The sequence below is a fragment of the Camellia sinensis genome, chromosome 10, assembly GCF_055761805.1.
Source record: "Camellia sinensis isolate YWXY chromosome 10, ASM5576180v1, whole genome shotgun sequence".
In the NCBI taxonomy this organism is placed as follows: Eukaryota; Viridiplantae; Streptophyta; class Magnoliopsida; order Ericales; family Theaceae; genus Camellia; species Camellia sinensis.
The window spans coordinates 21719958-21741503 of NC_138970.1; the positions used below are offsets into that span (position 1 = coordinate 21719958).

The following is a 21546-nucleotide window of genomic DNA, read 5'->3' on the forward strand; positions in this document are numbered from 1 at the left end:
TTTATGATTTTGTTTCAATTAATTATTATTCTTAGCATTTTTTTTTATGGAAAACACATACATAAGTGTCATGTGCCATATTTTTTAGGGCAAAATTATAAACTTAACTCAATTAGTTAATCTCAACCAATTTAGTAATAATTTTTCTTGAAAAACACCAACTATATTATTAATTGGACCAAATTGAAATAAAATTTAAAATTTAAAATTAAGGATCAAATTGAGCTAATTGAAAGTGTAGGGATCAAAATGAGACAAGGAATAAAATATAGGGACCACTGGCGTAATTTGCCTTATAATATATTTTCAAAAAGAATTTTATTGTACACACCCATACTATATGCACCTTTAGTTACGCAATTTTCTTCTTTAGTTATGACATTATTTTGAGATTTTGGTTATGAGTTTTTTTTTTATATTTTAAATTTTGACTCAAAAAGTATAAAATTATGTCATTTTCTTCTATAGTAATAAAGTACATATGTTACACACCTCTCAAAGAGTGTGTATTGTAGTATTTTCCTATTTTCAAAGTTAACATAAATTAGAAGAGACGTGTGAAATAAGTTTATAGTCAAATTTATAGATATACACATATAGATATAAGAAATAAATAATAAGATTTTTTTTTTGGTAGGATTGAGATTGTAGTAAAAGCAGGATCATAGTATTAATAGAATCAGAATTATAATGTGATTCTATACGATTTTATAACTATAATTATAGTCACTTCAGGATCTTAGGCTTTTTTTGGAAATTGTCAAAAAAGTAAGGTTATTGACATATTAGGATCATATTATTTTTTTACTTTTTGCATGTCTTTTTGTAATTTTTTGCACTTGCCAAAACAACCCTTAATATATTTAAGATTTTACTGTGATTCGAATCATTTAACCCAACTAAAATTTTAAAATCACGAGATCATCATCTTGCAATCTAAATTAAGGTTTGGTAGCCATGAAAAAAATCCTTGTAGCTCATTTATCTTCCGATTCATTCGACGCGCCATCACCTTGAATTTAATGTGTACTTTTATATTTGGAAAATTAATGAATCTATGGTGTATAAGATTCTGATGGATTAAGAATGTAGATTAAGGCCCAATTTGGAAAGTTGAATTTAAATTAAAATAGTTAATAAAGATAAAATAGACTAAAATAGTCAATAAGACAAAATTTAACATTTAAACCATAATCATTTAACTTTTTCTCTCACAACCATCAAATCAATTACAAAAAAAAGTCAATTATTTTCCTAAACACAACTTTAAGATTCTGATGGCTTTGTGGCAGGGTCTCACCAAACTTGTATGGCTCGGCAACCTGACGTCTGTAGGAGTGGAGGGATGTCTTATACTAGAAAGTATGTTCTCACTTTCCATAGCTACAGATCGAGCGCAACTGCAGTACCTTAGGATAGGTAATTGTCCTATGATGGAAGAAATTGTTTCGAGTGAAGGAGTAGAGCATGAAACAGCAACAAATAAAATCGAGTTTCCTAAACTAAAGGAATTGCGTCTTGGATCCCTGCCAAGTTTGACTGGTATCTGCAAAGCTATGAATGCAATTGAGCTACCACAACTGAGTTCCTTGTCACTGTCGAATATGCCAAAGCTGAAGCGTCTCTGTCCTGCTTCAGATTCAGAGAGTAATTGTGATCCCATCATTCAACCCCTCTTCAACGACAAGGTATGCTTTTCTTATTTAAGAGCTTAATTAATTGCTAATTTGTGAACCACTTTTCATTTTATTTACTATTACATCTCTATTTTGAGTTTTAAATTTTTTCATAATCGGGTAATAAGATCATCTGCGTCACTTTTATGCCATATTTAATATAAATTGTGTGTTTACATACATATTTGTATTTGTATATCTTTATTCATACCAAATAAAAATAAATAAAATTTACCAACAGAATTACTATGCATAAAATTCATACAAAATGATGTGATAATTGTATTTTTACAATCTTGAACCACAATGGTGGGCTTTGCATTGAAGTGAGAGGATCATATAAGGCCATGTTGTTCTGTATGGACAATTTTATTTTAAAAAACAAAAAATTAGCTTGATCGGACACTAAGGCCCCGTTTGTTTTCAGGGATAGAATGGAGGGAATTCGTAGTGAGGGGATTAATAGTGAGGAGATTGTTAGTGAGGGGATTGATAGTGAGGAATTGTTAAATTATTTTTATATAAAATAATAAAACAAATAAAAAAAATATAAAAAATTAAACATTATATTTAAAAAAAAATTCCCAATATATAAAAAATAAAAAAAATAAAAAAATTTCTAACCCCCTCACTATTTTTCTAATACCATCCCTACCTCCTCCTTATCAATCCCCCTTCCTCCTCCTAACTAATACCAAGGGATTACTAATCCCCTCCCTATCTCTCAAAACAAACACCCCATTCTCAATCCCCTCCTCACTATCAAACCCAATCCCCTCCCTATAACCACAAACAAACGGGGCCTAAGTGCCACTGGATCAGATTACATTTGTATAAAAATAATTAACAAATAGTATAACTTTCAAATGTAGTCAATCAAATTTTTTTAGACAAATGAAATCTAAATAACTAAATTTTTGGTATGAATGATCTTTTAGGAGGGTCATACAAAATGAATGGTTCGAATCCCTACAACAAACGAACAGTGCGTGTCACGCCCTCAAAATAAACCCATAATATTATACATTCAAGATATCGAAAAGAGATATTATATTACAATCATCAAAGTATTCTTGCAAAATGTATTACATATTGACTATAAAAGTAAACGCCCTATGGGCTTACAACTTTCCAAGTGAACGCTTGGTTACAGAAAGAGAGTACTAACTCCATACAAAAGAAGCCCTTGGCTTGATATACATGTAATATAACAAACAACAAAAGATAGTCTAACAGCCTCAAGCCTCCCAAGCTACGTCCTTGGAGGTGGCATAACACCTGTACCTGAAAATGATGTCCCATATAGGGTGAGCCAACGCCTAGTAGAGATGTGCTAAACATAGTATGAACAGTAACTAAAACGTTAGCAATTGATAAACTTTAACTCATATACAACAACTTATAACACATTTCAATCCCATGACTAGTATGTCCATGTTCTATTCCAGTTTCCATTTCTTATCAAATTCTCATTTCATAATCGTAACTTAGAACTTGGCCAATCAATTTAAATGAGATCACTTCTCATGTCAACGGTATTCCTATTTCAAGTGAGATAATAACTCATTTTAAACATTTCATACTTCATAATAGATACACATTTTGGTACTGTATCAAAGTCAAACAAAAACATTTCCATACTTCTCAAATGATATACATTTTAGTGCTATATCAAATCAAACAAACACTTCCATACTTCACAAACGATAATGATATACATTTTAGTGCTATATCAAATCAAATAAACACTTCCATACTTCACAAATGATAATGATATAGTGCTATATCAAATCAAACGAACACTTCCATACTTCACAAATGATACATATTTTAGTGCTGTATCAGTCTCAAACAAAATCCGGTTTAGAGGTCCATCCCCCATCTTTCAATAAACCGTGGAGTACATCCCCCATCTCCTCCCACATAAAACAATGTATATAAGCAATTATCATATACAAATTCAATCAATCAATACAAATTTTTGATGTATTATACCAACCGCCATGTTCAATAGCATACTCAATTGATTAGTTTTAGTTTGCCTAATCATCATGCATTGTCTACAACAATCAAGACTACCCTCCACCGGTAGCCCAAAACAATTATTTAAGCAAGTAATAATTGCAATAACAGATAAATTGCCGATATCTTCAAAAGTGAATGATTAATATAGTCTGACTCCACCGTACCATCTCATAATGAGCCAATTTCATTATATTCAACTCAATTTCATATTTCCACAACAAAAGCCATTAATTATACTAATGACCCTAATATACCCGAACATGGCATTTTTTCCCTTTTTCTCAATATTGGCCCAGAGGCCCAAATAATACTAACGACATCAACAATCTCTATTTTAGACCAAAAACACGTATGGATGAGTCAAATAAACAAAACCCCTCTTTTCAATCTTAGACATTTAAAACCCTAACTTCCCAAATCCAAAACCATCTATACAAAAGCTCAATATCTATGTTAAAGCTCATAAAGATGAGTAGGAATCCCTACCTTAAGAGATGGAACCCAAAGGAGATGATGGAGAAATCTCGAAATGCTCCAAACCAAGAAATTTTCGGATCAAAATGTAGCCCCCAAAGATCAACACACTTTTTACAAAGGCCAAAGGGTAAAGGGTCACTCCTACTAGATCAATCCCTAGAGAGAAGGTAAGTTTTTAGAGAGAGAAACTCTCCAATGGAGTTTTTTTGAAAAGTAAGAGAGAGAGTGTGAATGTAAAAATTGATCCAAAAAGGTGAAGTCCCGAAGTGAGATACAAACAGGTCCGCTCGAGCGGAGAATAGGACGCTCGAGCGTCAAGCACAAAAACTGAACCCGCTCGAGCGCAATGAAGCCCGCTCGAGCGCTAAGGCACAGAAACAAAATACACCCGCTCGAGTGCGAAAGCAAGTCCGCTCGAGCGTAGATTCTTCCTCCCCAGTATTTTCACAGACCAAGAACACCCGCTCGAGTGCAAAGAAGCCCGCTCGAGCGCTACCCGCTCGAGCGTAAAGAAACCCGCTCGAGCGTGAAAAACGAACTTGCAGTACTTTTGCAGAGGCACGAAATATTGAGAGCATGCAAACTCCGCTCGAGCGCAAAGGTACCCGCTCGAGCGGACCACCAACAAAAACAACTCCGCTCGAGCGCAAGAAGGCCCGCTCAAGCGTACGACCAAAAACCTGGGCAACAAGGAATGGGACTAAGGCTCAACCAACCTGTAACAACTCTGCCCAAAACATCCTAAAACTCAAATACAAAGTATTGAAGGACGGAAACAAGATATAATCAACAGTCAATACTACAGAACCCAAGTCCGGGACACTGTACATAAAGGGGTAAAACTCGGGATCGCTATAGTGCGGTTTGCATCACTACTACAACAAATGAATGGTTTGGATCACTACAACAAATTTTTGAGAAAAAATTTAGAAACAAAATATTTTAGTTGTCAAAAAATTCATTGTTGTATTTTTAGCGCTGAAACAAGACATTTAATAATAAATTGCTACCTTTTTGGAACAATTTTTTGTCAAAAAATAAACCTTTTTAACGCCAAATTATTTTATTTCTAAAAATACATTAACCAGTGATATTTTAAAATTTTCTCAATAGCCGTCATTTTTTTTACTTTTGGGACCATCTTTTCCTACCGATTGAATTTGCAGCCCAATATTTTTTTGTAATAATATATTTTCACTTTTGAGGATAAAAAAATTTTGTTGAAATTTGAATCTTAATATTTTTTGTAATAATATTTTCACTTTTTGACTGCAAAAATGTTTATTCCTAAAATATTTATGAGTATTACTATATATCCAGGTCAAAAAATTACCTTCACTTTGTATATTTAGTAATGTGAAATTCTATTAAAATATCTAAATCAACTTTCTCTTAATTATTTTTTAATTATCAACTAATTATCTTATTGACAAATTATTAAATTTAAAAAATGAATTTAAAATGTAGGCTTATATATTATTTTTTTTAATATTTATATATTGTAATAAATCATTGAGGTGGAGCAAAAAGTTGAGAAAATTCTTCATTCTTTTTTTTTTTTTTTCTTTGTCAACCCACCAAGCTCAACAACCACATGAAGAAATAAATCAATTATCATAAAAGTATTAAATTGCTCTCTATAAGAATTGAGTTTGAAATTTTACATCATGAAAAGTGTTACATAATTACTAAGTCAAATTTTCTACTGATCAATTTAAAAATGATATATTTGAGTAGTTTCAATTTTAAAATATTTCTCAAAATATCTTTGTAACTTTGGTAAATTAACTTAATCGTTCATTCATTTTGTCTAGATCATAATGAATAAATAGAGATTTAATTAAACATTATAAATTTAATTTAAACTGGGTTTTAATTTATTTTGTTCTAATAATAACTTGAGATATTAAACTTTATAAAATAATAAGAGGAAACACTATGGAGCACACTCTTTAAAGGGTATGCACCATATGCATCTTATAACTAAAAAGAAAAATGATATAATTTCATATTTTATGAGTCATAACTAAAAAAAAAAAAAAAATCATAACTAAACCCAACATGAGACATAACTAAAATAATGTCATAACTTAAGAAAAAAATTGATTAAAACCGAAAATGACATAACTAAGGGTGTACATGATACACCCTTTTAAAGGGGGTGTATATTAGAATTCCCAATAAATGAAGTGTAAATTGGGTTATGTAGGCTGCAATTAAGTTAGCATCTATGCCATTTTTTAGTTAATCACTATATATAGTCAATGTAATTATATAAGAAAAGATTTAGGGAAAATTATGTTTGTCGTTTTTGTATTTTAGTCTTTTTGACATTTTAGTTTTTATAATTTTTATTAGCTCGATTTAGGCCGGTCAACAGTTGCCTCGGCCTCCAAATTTTGATAAAATTTAGGGCTCACAATTAGGAATAAGTATCATGTGGTTTTATTTTAAATTTATGTCATAATTACTTCAATACTAATTTAATCTATTTATTTTTTTATTTTATTGTACCAGGTCATTTTTGGTTTGTGTCTATTTAATGTTTCATGTTAAAACTTTCGCTCTTAGTTAAAAGTACCAGGTGTATGGAGAAGTTTAATTTTTTTTTTTTTTTTTTGCAAGTTAAATTTTATGAAATTAATCTCTACTAAATAAAATTATTCATAAAATATTTGATTTCAACTCAATTATATTTCCTTATTTAAAAAAAATATATAACATATAATTATTATATATTTTTTAATATGACTCTAAAATATGTAACAAACAATTCATATCGTAAATGAAAAAAATTATAACATATAATTATATATATTAATAGAATGAATCTAAATATGTAACAAAAAATACAAATCTTAAATGGAAAAAAAATAAAATCATATTACTCTAACTTGTTAATTTGGTGTAAGGTTTAAGTTATATGGAAAATTCTCACCTAGCCCTAACTATTTTAGGAAACTGAAAAATAAGAATTTAATTCAATTAATCTAAGTTCACAATCAAAACTGAAACGTCACAGTAAATTATGAATGCTTATTAGTTCTATATTTAAAAAGGGTCTGGCTTCCCTTTCCGTCCGTGATCGGACTGGAGGGTGTTGTTGGTTCGTGGGGACTCACCACAGGTCTCGTTTCGATAATCTGAATCGTTCAATATGTAGAATTCATCGAATACTATATGTCTGTTAAAAAATCACATTGATCGAATATCGATAGCTGTAGCGCCCTCAAAATAAACCCATAAATCATATATTCAAGACATCCATAAACTTAGGAGAATAAAGCATAATTCTATTTATCAGAGTATTCATTACAAAAGTATTACATGTAGACAACAAAAGTAAATGCCCTATAGGCTTACAACTTTCCAAGTCAACACTTGGGTTCAACAAAAATAGAGTTCTAACTCTTTACACAAAATAACCCTTGGCTTGATATACATGTAATACAAGAAAGGTAATCACAAAAAAAAAAAAGAAGCCTTCAACTTCTACAACCTCCCAAGCTAAGACCTTGAAGGCGGCATATCACCTGTACCTGAAAATAATGTCCCATATAGGATGAGCCAACGCCCAGTAGGGATATGCTAAACATAATATGAGCAATGACTAAAACATTAGCATTTGATAAATGTTTAACTCATACAAATTAACTCATAACCCATGACACATATGACCATGCTTCATTCCATTTTCCTTTACTCAACAATTTTGATTTACAAACATGGCTCAGAACCTAGCCAAACAATCCCCATGAGACTACGACTCATGTTAAAAACCTTTCCAATACCAACAATTCAAATGAATTAAAATTCATAACAAATACTTCCATACTTCACAATAGATACACAAATTTGCTGTATCAATAACATATTAAAACACTTCCATACTTCACAATAGATACACAGATTTGCTGTATCAATGGAGTCCATCCCCTATCTTCTCCCAAACAATATCCGGTTCAGGAGTTCATCCCTTATCTCCTCCCAAACCGTGGAGTACATCCCCTATCTCCTCTCACACAATACAATGTACATAAATAATTATCATATACATGATCAATCAATACACATATTTGATATATTATTCCAACCGTCATATTCAATGACATATTCAACCGATTAGTTTTAATTCACTTAATCATCATGCAGTGTCTACAATAATCAAGACTATCCTCCACCGATAGCCCAAAGCAATTATTTCTAAATAGATAATAATTACATCCAACAGATAAATTATCAACATTTCCAAGGTGGGTGATTAATAAATCCAACTCCACCATTCTACCTCATAATGAGCCAATTTCATTATTTCCAACTCAATTTCATATTCCCATAACTTTTCCAAATTAATTATATAAATTAATTCATAACAAAAGTTAGGGCTTTTCTCCCCCTTTTTCCAACGTTGACCCCAAGGATTCAAATATTAACAATAAACATCAATAACCTCATTTAAGATCCAAAACATACATGTATTGGTCAAAAGAACAAAACCCCCTTTTATACATTTTGAAACCCTAACACCCAAAATTACCCAACTTCAACACTATATCAAAATGACTACAAGTTTATGTCAAAGACCATAAATGTGAGTAGTTATCCCTACCTTAAAAGATGAGACCAAATGGAGAAGATGGAAAACTTCGAAATGCTCCAAAACTCGAGATTTTCGGATGGAAAGGTAGCCCAAGCCAAGCTCTATACTTTTTACAAAGGGACAAGGGTGGAAGATCGCTCAAACTTGATCAATCCTTACAGAGAAGTTGTATTCTAGAGAGAGAGGCTCTCAAAATAAGGTTTTGAAAAGTAAGAGAGAGAGAGTGTGTGTAAAAAGTGATTTAAATATCACAGTCCAGATCTGATATACGTATGACCCGCTCGAGCGAAGAATAGGACGCTCGAGCGTTAAGCACAAAAACTTAACCCGCTCGAGCGCAAAAATACCCGCTCGAGCGCCAAGGCACAAAACAAAACACCACCCACTCGAGCGCAAGAAGGAACCCGCTCGAGCGTAGATTATACTCTTTCAGTACTTTTACAGACATCGAACACCCGCTCGAGCGCAAGGATACCCGCTCGAGCGCAAGGAAGTCCGCTCGAGCGTGAAAAACACATCTGTAGTATTTTTGCAGACGGACAAACTACTGAAGGGATGTAAACTCCGCTCGAGTGGATCACTAAAAATCTGGGCAACAAGAGTTGGGACAAAAGCTCAACCAACCTGTTCGAAACACGCCCAAGACAACTCTAAACTCAAATACAAAGAGTTAAAGGACGGAAATGAAATACAGACAACAACAACTATCAACGGAACCGAGTCTGGAATACAATAAGCATGAGAGGAAAACCGGGATCGCTATAACCTTCCCCCCTTAAAGAATTTCGTCCCCGAAATTAGATACAAGTTTCAAAAACATGTTTTCTCAATTCTTAACAATATTATAACTTAATATTCAACAACCTGACCCATTACCGGTCATCTCAACTCTTTTCAAGAGGCAAATCACAATATATTACTCAATATGCATTATCAACATGCTTTCCCTTGAAATTTACCAATTTCAACACGTATTCCACCATTCAATTACATATTCAATACCAATAATATATTTGCATTTCTAAATCAGAATTAACACATGCAATGTTAAAATAAACTTCCATTTCCGAACCATATTCAACAATTTCCATAAATCAAAACATATACAATGTTTTACAACTTAAGATATATTCAATACTCTTAAAGTTTATTAAATACAATAAAATTCCCAATACATAATTACACATGAATGAACAAGTCCGGATATTTCTCACGGACCTCCAACTCATGTTCCCAAGTGGCTTCCTCCACTCCGTGATGTTTCCACAAAACCTTCACCAAGGGAATGGTCTTACCTCGCAGGACTTGATCCCGCTTATCCAAGACCTGTACCCGTCTCTTCTTATATGAGGCATTCTCGTCTACCTCTAAGTCGGTCTAGTCCAATACATGCGACAGATCCAGCTCGTACTTCCGAAGCATACTAACATGAAACACGTCATGCGCTTCGGACAACTGCGGCGGTAAAGCTAAACGATAAGCAACCTCCCCAATCCTCTCAAGGATCTCAAGGGGACCGATGAACCGAGGGGGCAACTTCCCACTCTTCCCAAACCTCATCAAACCCCGCCTAGGTGATATTTTTAGAAAGACATGATCAGCCGTCTCAAATGCCAAAGGCCTTCTCCTACGGTCAGCATAACTCTTTTGGCGACTCTGGGCTGTAACAAGCCTTCTACGGATAAGCTCAACTTTCTCTATCGTTTCCCTTACCAACTCTGGGCCCAACAAAGGTGCATTACTCACCTCGGCCCAACATACTGGAGACCTATACGGTCGGCCATACAAGGTCTCAAACGGTGCCATACCGATACTCGACTGAAAACTGTTGTTGTAGGCTAACTCCACCAAGGGCAAGTGCCTCTCCCACGACCCACTAAACTCAAGGACACAACCTCGAAGCATATCCTCAAGGATCTGAATAGTACGCTCGGACTGCCCGTCAGTCTGAGGATGATAAGCCGTGCTAAAGGTCAACCTAGTGCCCAAGGCACTCTGCAAACTCTGTCACAACCTAGTAATAAAACGTGGATCTCTATCTGAGACGATCGACACTGGGACCCCGTGCAACCTCACTATGTCCCGTATATACAAGTCGACAAGATGATCTACCAAATCTCTTACGCACTGTCACGACCCAAACCCGCCCCTATGGGTTTAGCACCGTAACCAGCCAATAATCCGAGATTACTGAAGGCCTGCTTAACAGTAATACAGTAATACAGAGTACAGGGATTGGCGGAAGCCAATACAGTAAATAAACAATGTCCAATGAGCTGTGACAGTCTGTATGCAAAAAGACTTTTCATGCATATATTCAAACAGTGCAAAATAGTATATACAACATTTACAGTCGCTCAGAACGGGGACCTAACCCCTGTTAAACAGTACAATAACAGTCTATACAGATTACAAAACAGATACGGGTACAGACGGGGAAATTAAAACACCCCTAAGCCATAGGTTGGCAGGCTCGGAACCTCGCAGTGAGGCATAGTAGTTGGCTTGACAAAAAGGGGAGTTTATCCCACGCTCCTAGCTCCGGTCTGGTGCCTGTACACCTACATATATATATATATATGAGCAGTGAGCTATAGCCCAATGAATAACACAATGCGTAAAGAGGTTAAGAATGAATGTCCTTACAGTAATGAAAACAGTTCATTGATTCAGTATAACAATCATTCAGTCATAACAGTCATATGTGGTACATCCATTAGCATAGCAGTACAGTAAGTAGTAGGTCTTAAAAGACCAGGTCTTAACAGACCAAACAGTGAATGATGGCCATCATAACAGTAAACAGTAGTGGTTCCAACATGGGAACCGACAGAGATCTCTGTAGCAGTAACAGTCAGTACAGTAACAGTGGTTGCTATGGATGCCACAATACAGTTCAGAATAGAGGACATACATTCATTCAGTAAACAGTATCAGTTCAGAAACAGTACAGTTCAATTGTTCAGAAGATAATCATTTTTGAACATATCTTTACACATTTGTTACTCACAGAGTTCTGGGCTACAGTAAGCTAGAGCGCGTCTCCAGTCGCCAACCCTACACAGTTTACAGATTGAACACACACTAAGCTACACAGTTGGGAAAATAATAACTTAATCCCTAATTTGCCTCGGTGTAGTTCTACCTCAGTATCCTCACTAAAATACCTTTAACTAGGCTTAAGAATGCCTAGGATGGAATGAGGATGCAACAATGCACTTTAAGCAAAATTTTCAGAAAAACAGAGTCCCGCTCGAGCGTATCTTTCCCCGCTCGAGCAGACATGCAGGCAAAGGTCTCCGCTCGAGCGGACTGTAAACTACAGTAAAAGTACTGGATGTGTGAAAATCACGCTCGATGGGCGCTCGACACCCGCTCGAGCATAACACACAAGTCCTCGCTCGAGCGGCAAATACCCCGCTCGAGCGGACTTTAAAACAGTGCAAAGTACTGGATGCTCGAATTTCACGCTCGAGCGCCAATTTCCCCGTTCGAGCGTGAGTTCAAAATCTGGAATTCCCAGATTTGAACCTCAAGCTCAAATTCAACTTCAAATGTATCAAATTCAATTCCTTTGAGCCCATTTCCTGGAAAACACTTGTAAATACATAGAACAACATGATTTAAAGCTCAATTTGTAAAATCAAGGCCCAAAGGTAGTTCAATTAAACCCAAATTCAAACCAATTTTCATGAACATAATTCAAACATGACATGCATGAGTTAATCCATTTTCAAGCTTCAAATACTTGCTCTATTGAGCTCATTTCTTTTCAAAACAAGATGAAATCATGGTCTACTCTCAAAACATGGACATGCATGTGAGGAATTATGAACTACAATCACAAAACTTCAATATATATACATGCATGCAACAATTAAGCTTCAACACCACAATTTGAGCCATAAATTGGCTCTAGACTTCAACCTTGCTCTAAACCATGCAAGAATCAACTTAAACACAAGAATGAGAAGATGAAACACCAACCTTAAATCTTTAAACTCAATAATATAAGCTCAATTTTGCAATCCTCTCATCAATTTTTTCAATTTCAAGCAAATCTCCAAGTTTGAACTCAATTCTCTCACTCTTGGTCAGCAATAACAAGAAAATGGCTGAAGAAAATGTTTTGGTCAAGTGTGTATAAGGCTCAAAGTGTTTAGTTAGTGGCCACTCACAATGGCATTAAGGTAAATATGTCAAACTATGTAATTTAGCTTATTTTAATCTAATTTAATCATACCAAATCACTTTTCAAATAAATATACCATAAAATCACATAAATTCTAATTAGCACAAAACATCAATCAATTTCAGATTCAGCCGCTGATAAGGCCTTTAATTTGCAGTTTGAAACATAAAGCATGAACAGATAAGTTGACAGTCAACAGATAGAAATGCAATTTAACTAACATACTCAGTCAATCGGTTCTAGATTTTAGTCAGTTAGTCAATTAACATATTTAGTTTCAGTTTAGCAGTAATCAGTGATTAATCAGTAAACAGTGGTGGGAGTTATTACACGCGCATAGGGATGAAGTGCGCCAATTTAGTCAACCGGTCTACAACCACCCAAATAGCATCACTACCCCGCTGAGTCCTCGGAAGACCTACAACGAAGTCCATAGTGACATGCTCCCACTTCTACTCGGCAATAGGCAAGGGTTGCAGCAAACCCGCTGGCCTCTGATGTTCGACCTTCACTTGCTGACAAGTAAGGCACTTGGACACGAAAACTGCCACATCTCTCTTTATACCCCGCCACCAAAACTGGCGACCCAGATCACGATATATCTTAGTGCCTTCCGGATGCACCGCAAGGCGTGAATAGTAAAACTCTCGGAGTACCTCATCTCGGCAAGACTCCGGTACAAACAGACTGTCTCGGTATCTCACACTCAGGTCGGGATACACAGTCAAACCCTTCTCAACCTTCCCACTGGAGATCTTCTCCCGAAGGGATTCTACCTCAAGGTCACCTCTCTGTGCCTCTAACACTCGACTCACAAGTGTAGGCTGCGCAACTACGGAAAACAAGGCCGCAGCCTCAACATATTCACCCAAAAGCAAATCAAACTCGCCAAGTGCACCCAACATCTCCCACTCCCGGATGGCTATATAAGCTACAACACTAATGAATTTTCTACTAAGGGCATCGGCCACAACGCTGGCCTTTCCCGGGTGATAGTGCAACTCAAAGTCGTAATCCTTAATAAACTCCATCCATCTCCTTTGCCTCAAGTTCAAGTCTCTCTAAGTAAACAGATACTTCAGACTCTTATGATCCGAGAACACCTCGAATCTCTCACCATAAAGGTAGTGCCTCCAAATCTTCAAGGCAAAAATCACAGCTGCTAACTCAAGGTCATGTGTAGGGTAGTTCCTCTCGTGTATTTTCAACTAACGTAAGCCATAGGCTACCACTTTCCCCTCTTGCATCAACACATAACCCAAACCCTCTCATGAGGCATCACAATAAACCGCATAACCCAAAGCCTTCTCCGGAATAATCAAAATCGGAGCGGTGGTAAGTCTAACTTTCAACTCTTGGAACAACTTTTCACAAGTCTCACTCCATACAAACTTGACCCATTTCCGCGTCAATCTAGTCAACGGCGAAGCTAGCCTGGAGAAATCCTTCACAAACCGGCGGTAATACCCAGCTAATCCCAGAAAATTGCGGATCTCAAAAACACTCTTAGGCTGTGCCCAATCTTGCACTGCCTCAATCTTAGATGTATCAACAGACACCCCTTCTTCGGAGACTACATGGCCTAAGAACTTAACCTCTCTTAGCCAGAACTCACACTTCTCAAACTTAGCATATAGCTTATGGGCTCTAAGCAACTCAAGCACCACTCTCAAATGTTCCTCGTGCTCCTCCTTAGAAGGTGAATAAATTAGAATGTCGTCTACAAAAATGACCACAAAATGATCTAAGAATTCTCGAAATATCCGGTTCATCAAATCCATAAACACTGTCGGTGCATTGGTGAGTCCAAAAGGCATCACCAAAAACTCATAGTGGCCATACCGCGTACGGAATGCCGTCTTCGGATATCCTCCTCTCTGACCCTCCACTGGTGGTAACCCTATCTCAAGTCTATCTTAGAGAAACAACAGGGCCCCTTCAACTGGTCAAACAGATCATCTATACGAGGCATGGGGTATTTATTCTTAACCGTAGCCCGATTCAATTTTCGGTAATCAATACAAAGTCTTAAGGCACCATCTTTTTTTTTAGCAAAGAGGGTCGGTGCTCCCCACGGCGAAACACTAGGGCGGACAAAACCCTTATCTAGCAACTCCTGGAGTTGAATCTTCAACTTACTCAACTCGGCTGGGGCAAAACGATAAGGTGCCATGGAAATCGGTGCCGTGCCAGGCACTAAGTCAATAGAGAACTCAATCTCTCGATGAGGTGGTAAACTAACAAGGTCCTCGGGAAAGACATCCAAATACTCGCAAACCACTCTCGGTAATTCAATCTGGGTCTCATCACACGCACCACTCATAAAGCTAGCGAGATGGCCACTAAGCTCACTCCGCCCTCGCGAACCATACACCGGTTGCAACACACTGCCAACCCGATCCCCCAAGAAATGGAAACAATCCTCGCTCAAGGTACATACAGTGACCCTCTGGCGGTAACAGTCAATAACAGCCCGGTATGACGATAACCAGTCCATACCCAAAATTACATCAAAACCCGACATAGCCATAACTACAAAAGAAAATGGAAGTCGGCGATCAGCTACCTCTATATCACAGCCCCGACACCTTGTTTCAGAATCAACTCACCCCTAACAGGTGATACCACACAAATAGGAGATGCTAACTGCGCCAACTCCAACCCCAAAACAGATGCAAATGCAGCAGATATAAAGGAATGGGATGCACCCGTATCAATCAACACATTGGCAACCGAGTTGCAAAACAAAAAGGTACCTCTCACAACAGACGGAGCCGGTACAAGATCCTGCGCGGTAACAGCATACACGCGCCCGGAAGGTCTCTCGTCTACCTGCTCACCCCTAGGAGCAAAAGGCTGCTGCACAGATTGAGACGATGAAGCCCCCTGATTGGCCCTCGAGGCCTGAACTGACTGTGCGGGCTGAAAACTCTGCGTCTGCCTTGAACCAAACGCACCAGATGTGCCACCTAACTGGGGGTAATACCTCTTCAGGTGCCCCATCTGACCACACTGGTAACAAGAGAGCGGCTGGCCTCTGCCCTGACTCTGGCTCTGAGGTCGAGCCGAAGATGAAGCTGCTCTTTGCCCTCCTCTCCTCTGCGGGCAAGCTAGAGACTTGTGGCCCAGCTGACCACATTTGTAACAGGTAACGTCTCCCTGACTGCCTCTCCCAGAGCCTGTACTCGGCACTGGAAAGGTCGATCTAGCAAATGCACCCTAGGACTGTTGAGGGTTAGAACCCCTCTGTCTCCTGCCATCCCCGTGGCCATCCTGACTCCTCTTGGAGCCCCTCATCATCTCCTCCTGTATCATAATCTCCATATAGGCCGCAGCATCCACAAGACGCCCATACTCCCGGGTCATGGATCCCCCAACTCTGGTCTTGAGCCCATGCCTCAACTTCTTCTCAAACTCAAGGCACCGACGCTCCTCAGATGCCACAAGCTCAGGTGCAAACCTGGATAAACTGGTAAATGCGGCCTCAAACTCGGCCAATGGCATACTCAGCTGCTTGAGCTGACAAAACTGGTCTCTCAACTTCTCCCTAACAGCGGGAGACAAATACTTCTCCTGAAAAGCATCTACAAAGGCCTCCCAAGTGCCACCAATACGACCTCGCACAAACTTCCACCACTAACCCGCGTCTCTCTTCAGCTAGAAAGACGCCAAGGTCACCTTCAAAGCCCCGTCTTCGATGCCAAGGCATCTCAAACGCCTTCGCCATCTGCTCAAGCCACTCGTCAGCCTTTAGTGGCTCTTTCGGATCCCCCACAAACTGGTTCGGATTAGACCGAAAAAACTCCCTCTTCAGAAAGGAAGGCCCTGCCTCAACCACATGGGCCTGGGCTTGATTCTCAGACCTGAGAATGCCCATAGATTCCCTCAACGCTCCTACCATCTCGAGGGCTAAGGCGTCCATGGCCTGTTGACCTACTAGCTCGACCACATTGGCCTGACCAACACCCTCCTACTGCGTCGGAATCTCATCCGGTATAGGCATCTCCTGCCTACCACGCCTACCACGCTACCTCCACGTCCTCGTCTTGACATCCTAATGAAGGTAACGAAAACATTAGCACATTCACAAATATGCCGAAGCTAACTCACTCGCGTCCTAAAGCAATGGACAACTGTAATTCACTCCACGTAAGCACATAATCACATAAGCACTTACGAATTTCATTTCCGGATAATGACAGTCCCGAGGCGTTGCTAGAGTTCCAGTTAGAAACAGCATTGATCAAGTGCCTTTCCAATAGAACTCCCAGAAACCCAAGGATCCAATCAATATCCTAGAACTAAATCCCATACTCATATAGTCACATAAACATGTTATCACATAAGCACATAACATTACATCTAAGTCTCTAACAAGCGAGACAAACTCATTGTGGTACTAACCACTTCCTATGTACCCAAAGTATTCAAACCCGGTACGCTCTGATACCAAGTTGTAGCGCCATCAAAATAAACTCATAAATCAAACATTCAAGACATCCATAAATTTAGGAGAATAAAGCATAATTATATTTATCAGAGTATTCATTACAAAAGTATTACATGTTGACAGTAAAAGTAAATGCCGTATATGCTTACAACTTTCCAAGTCAACACTTGGGTTCAACAAAAATAAAGTTCTAACTCTTTACACAAAATAACCCTTGGCTTGATATACATGTAATAAAAGAAAGGTAATCACAAAAAAAAAAAGAAGCCTTCAACTTCTACAACCTTCCAAGCTAAGACCTTGGAGGCGGCATATCACCTGTACCTGAAAATAATGTCCCATATAGGGTGAGCCAACGCCCAGTAGGGATATACTAAACATAATATGAGCAATGACTAAAATATTAGCATTTGATAAATGTTTAACTCATACAAATTAACTCATAACACATTTCAGTTCCATGACACATAGGACCATGCTTCATTCCATTTTCCTTTACTCAACAATTTCGATTTACAAACATGGCTCAGAACCTGGCCAAACAATCCCCATGAGACTACGGCTCATGTTAAAAACCTTTCCAATACCAACAATTCAAATGAATTAAAATTCATAACAAACACTTCCGTACTTCACAATAGATACACAAATTTGCTGTATCAATAACATATTAAAACACTTCCATACTTCACAATAGATACACAGATTTGCTGTATCAATGGAGTCCATCCCCTATCTCCTCCCAAATCGTGGAGTACATCCCCTATCTCCTCTCACACAATACAATGTACATAAACAATTATCATATACATGATCAATCAATACACATATTTGATGTATTATTCCAACCGTCATATTCAATGACATATTCAACCGATTAGTTTTAATTCACCTAATCATCATGTAGTGTCTACAATAATCAAGACTATCCTCCACCGATAGCCCAAAGCAATTATTTCTAAACAGATAATAATTACATCCAACAGATAAATTATCAACATTTCCAAGGTGGGTGATTAATAAATCCAACTCCACCATTCTACCTCATAATGAGCCAATTTTATTATTTCCAGCTCAATTTCATATTCCCATAACTTTTCCAAATTAATTATATAAATTAATTCATAACAAAAATTAGGGCTTTTCTTCCCCTTTTTCCAACGTTGACCCCAAGGGTTCAAATATTAACAATAAACATCAATAACCTCATTTAAGACCCAAAACATACATGTATTGGTCAAAAGAATAAAACCCCCTTTTATACATTTTGAAACCCTAACACCCAAAATTACCCAACTTCAACACTACATCAAAATGACTACAAGTTTATGTCAAAGACCATAAATGTGAGTAGTTATCCCTACCTCAAAAGATAAGACCAAATGGAGAAGATGGAAAACTTCGAAATGCTCCAAAACTCGAGATTTTCGGATGGAAAGGTAACCCAAGCCAAGCTCTACACTTTTTACAAAGGGACAAGGGTGGAAAATCACTCAAACTAGATCAATCCTTAGAGAGAAGTTATATTCTAGAGAGAGAGGCTCTCAAAATAAGGTTTTGAAAAGTAAGAGAGAGAGAGAGAGAGAGCGAGTGTGTAAAAAGTGATTTAAAATATCACAGTCTAGATCCGATATACGTATGACCCGCTCGAGCGGAGAATAGGACGCTCGAGTGTCAAGCACAAAAACTTAACCCGCTCGAGCGCCAAGCCACAAAACAAAACACCACCCGCTCGAGCGCTAGAAGGAACCCGCTCGAGCGTATATTACACTCTTCTAGTACTTTTACAGACATCGAACACCCGCTCGAGCGCAAGGATACCCACTCGAGCGTGACCCGCTCGAGTGTGAAAAACACATCTGCAGTATTTTTGCAGACGGACAAACTACCGAAGGGATGCAAACTCCGCTCGAGCACAAGAAGACTCGCTCGAGCGGATCACTAAAAATCTGGGCAACAAGAGTTGGGACAAAAACTCAACCAACCTGTTCGAAACACGCCCAAGACAACTTTAAACTCAAATACAAAGAGTTAAAGGACGAAAATGAAATACAGACAACAACAACTATCAACGGAACCGAGTCCGGAATACAATAAGCATGAGAGGAAAACCGGGATTGCTATAATAGCTATCTCATCAGATTAGATTTCTGTCAACTGTTTATTTTTTCACCGCCCATTTTTTTATATACAAAACTGATTTGATCACGTAGCTATCAATAGCCGATCAACGTGATTTTTTGTAGGTATATAGTACTCGATAAGTTTACACATTGAATGATTTGGATTATCAAAACGGGACCCGTGGTAAGCCTCCACGGGCCCAACAGCACCCTCCAGTTCCATCACAAACTAGAGAGAAGCCAGACCCATTTAAAAATACAATAAAAGTACTATTTGATTAATACTTTTCCGTAATTGTTTAAATTTTATTTTATATTATAAGTTTAATATTTTTTTCTCTTGTTGTAATCTAGATTTGTTAAATCATAAAGCAGTAAAACTATATTTTTATTTTATTTTTTGTTATTGTAATGATTCTTCATATCTTGAAATATATAAATAAATTTTAGTGGTGTTAGTTATAACTCATTAGTGTGATATTTGTTATGACTTGGTTATACACATTGTCATATTGATTATGACATTGTTTTGGCTATGACTCAAAATGTGTTTAGTTATGATTTTTTTTTTATAAATTTTTTATAGTTATGACTGAGAAATAATAAGTTATGACATTTGTGGTAATCAACTCCACAAATGTCATACCTTGCAAATAGTTTACACTTTTGAGGGTGTATACAATAGTATGACATGCACCTTCTCAAATGACATATGATATGCAACTAATGTGTGATCCATATTGTGTCGCATCATAACAAGTGACTTGTTAAACCGGTCATCCAACAGGTTATATGAAATAATCATAATTTTTTCCAAATATCATAACAATTACAATGAATTATAACAATGTCATAATATATACAACGGTGTCATAACAAAGACACTATCAATCATAACAATACGACAATGACTCATAACAAATATAATTATTTCTAACAAATTATCATAACATTTTTTTTTTTATAATTCACCATAACAAATCATAACTTTTACTAATAAATCATAACCATAGCATGTTGATTATAACTTTTTCTCCAAAATCATAACAATATTCACAAAATATCAGAAATTTTAAAATTTCAAACACAATTGATTGTGTAATCAATTGTATAACATATAACACAAATATCATAACGCTGCCCTAAGTTTTGTCGTTATAGCACAAGTAATTGTTTATTCAATTGGCATGAAAGAGTGAATGGAAAATCATAATTGATTGCAAAATCTGTTGGGTTGAAAGACTACAATTGATCGTACAATCGATTAGTAGCCATTGCAAATGAAAGGTGGATTGAACAATCACAATTGAATGTACAATCGACTGGTATGGGTTTATATTATTGTTATTTAATCGATTGTACCATTCATTAGAATAAGAGATTCAATGACCACAATTGATTGTACAATTGATTGTGAGTTTTTAAAGAGAGAGTCTTCAGTAAAGAAAATGATATATAACCGGTTGAGAAGGTCCTCAATTTTTCTAATTAAATTATTTAATGGTTCAAATTAAATTTCTTGATATCTATTGGTTAAAAAGTAAGGTGCACATGATGTGCATATTTGGATGATGTACACACCCTAACAGTTCCCATGAATTTATAACAAAAAATATCAATCAATATGTATGACAAAGGTCAATCTAAACAGTTTTGAAGATTAATCTAACGACACTAATGATTTTCTAAACAAAAGTTAACACCTACAATTCATAAAATAGAGATTTGAACTAATTGTTCAATGGGACTTCAGGGATTGTACGAATTCAATATGGGTTTTTCTATTGAAAAACCCTACTTACAAAATCTGAATTTGTTAAAGCTTTTTACAATGTTCTTAAAATTATTATTATGAATTAAGGCTAATCCATATAGATTTGAAAAACATTGATAAAAAAAACTATAAGTTAATACACTTTTGATTTTTAAGGTAAATCAACTTTGTGCCCCTGAAGTATTACCAATTCATTTTTTGGCCCTAAACTTTATTTCCCAATTTACTC

General features: G+C 36.7%; 1 protein-coding gene across 2 annotated transcripts in view; it reads left to right on the plus strand.

The window, feature by feature from the left end:
* LOC114274827 (uncharacterized) overlaps positions 1-21546 on the plus strand; it is a 55132-nt gene that overhangs the window by 21336 nt on the left and 12250 nt on the right. For both annotated transcript variants that reach the window (XM_082891029.1, XM_082891030.1), the window contains exon 2: positions 1293-1688. In XM_082891029.1, coding sequence (XP_082747155.1) covers positions 1293-1688 — 396 coding nt within the window. The remainder of the gene's footprint in view (positions 1-1292; positions 1689-21546) is intronic.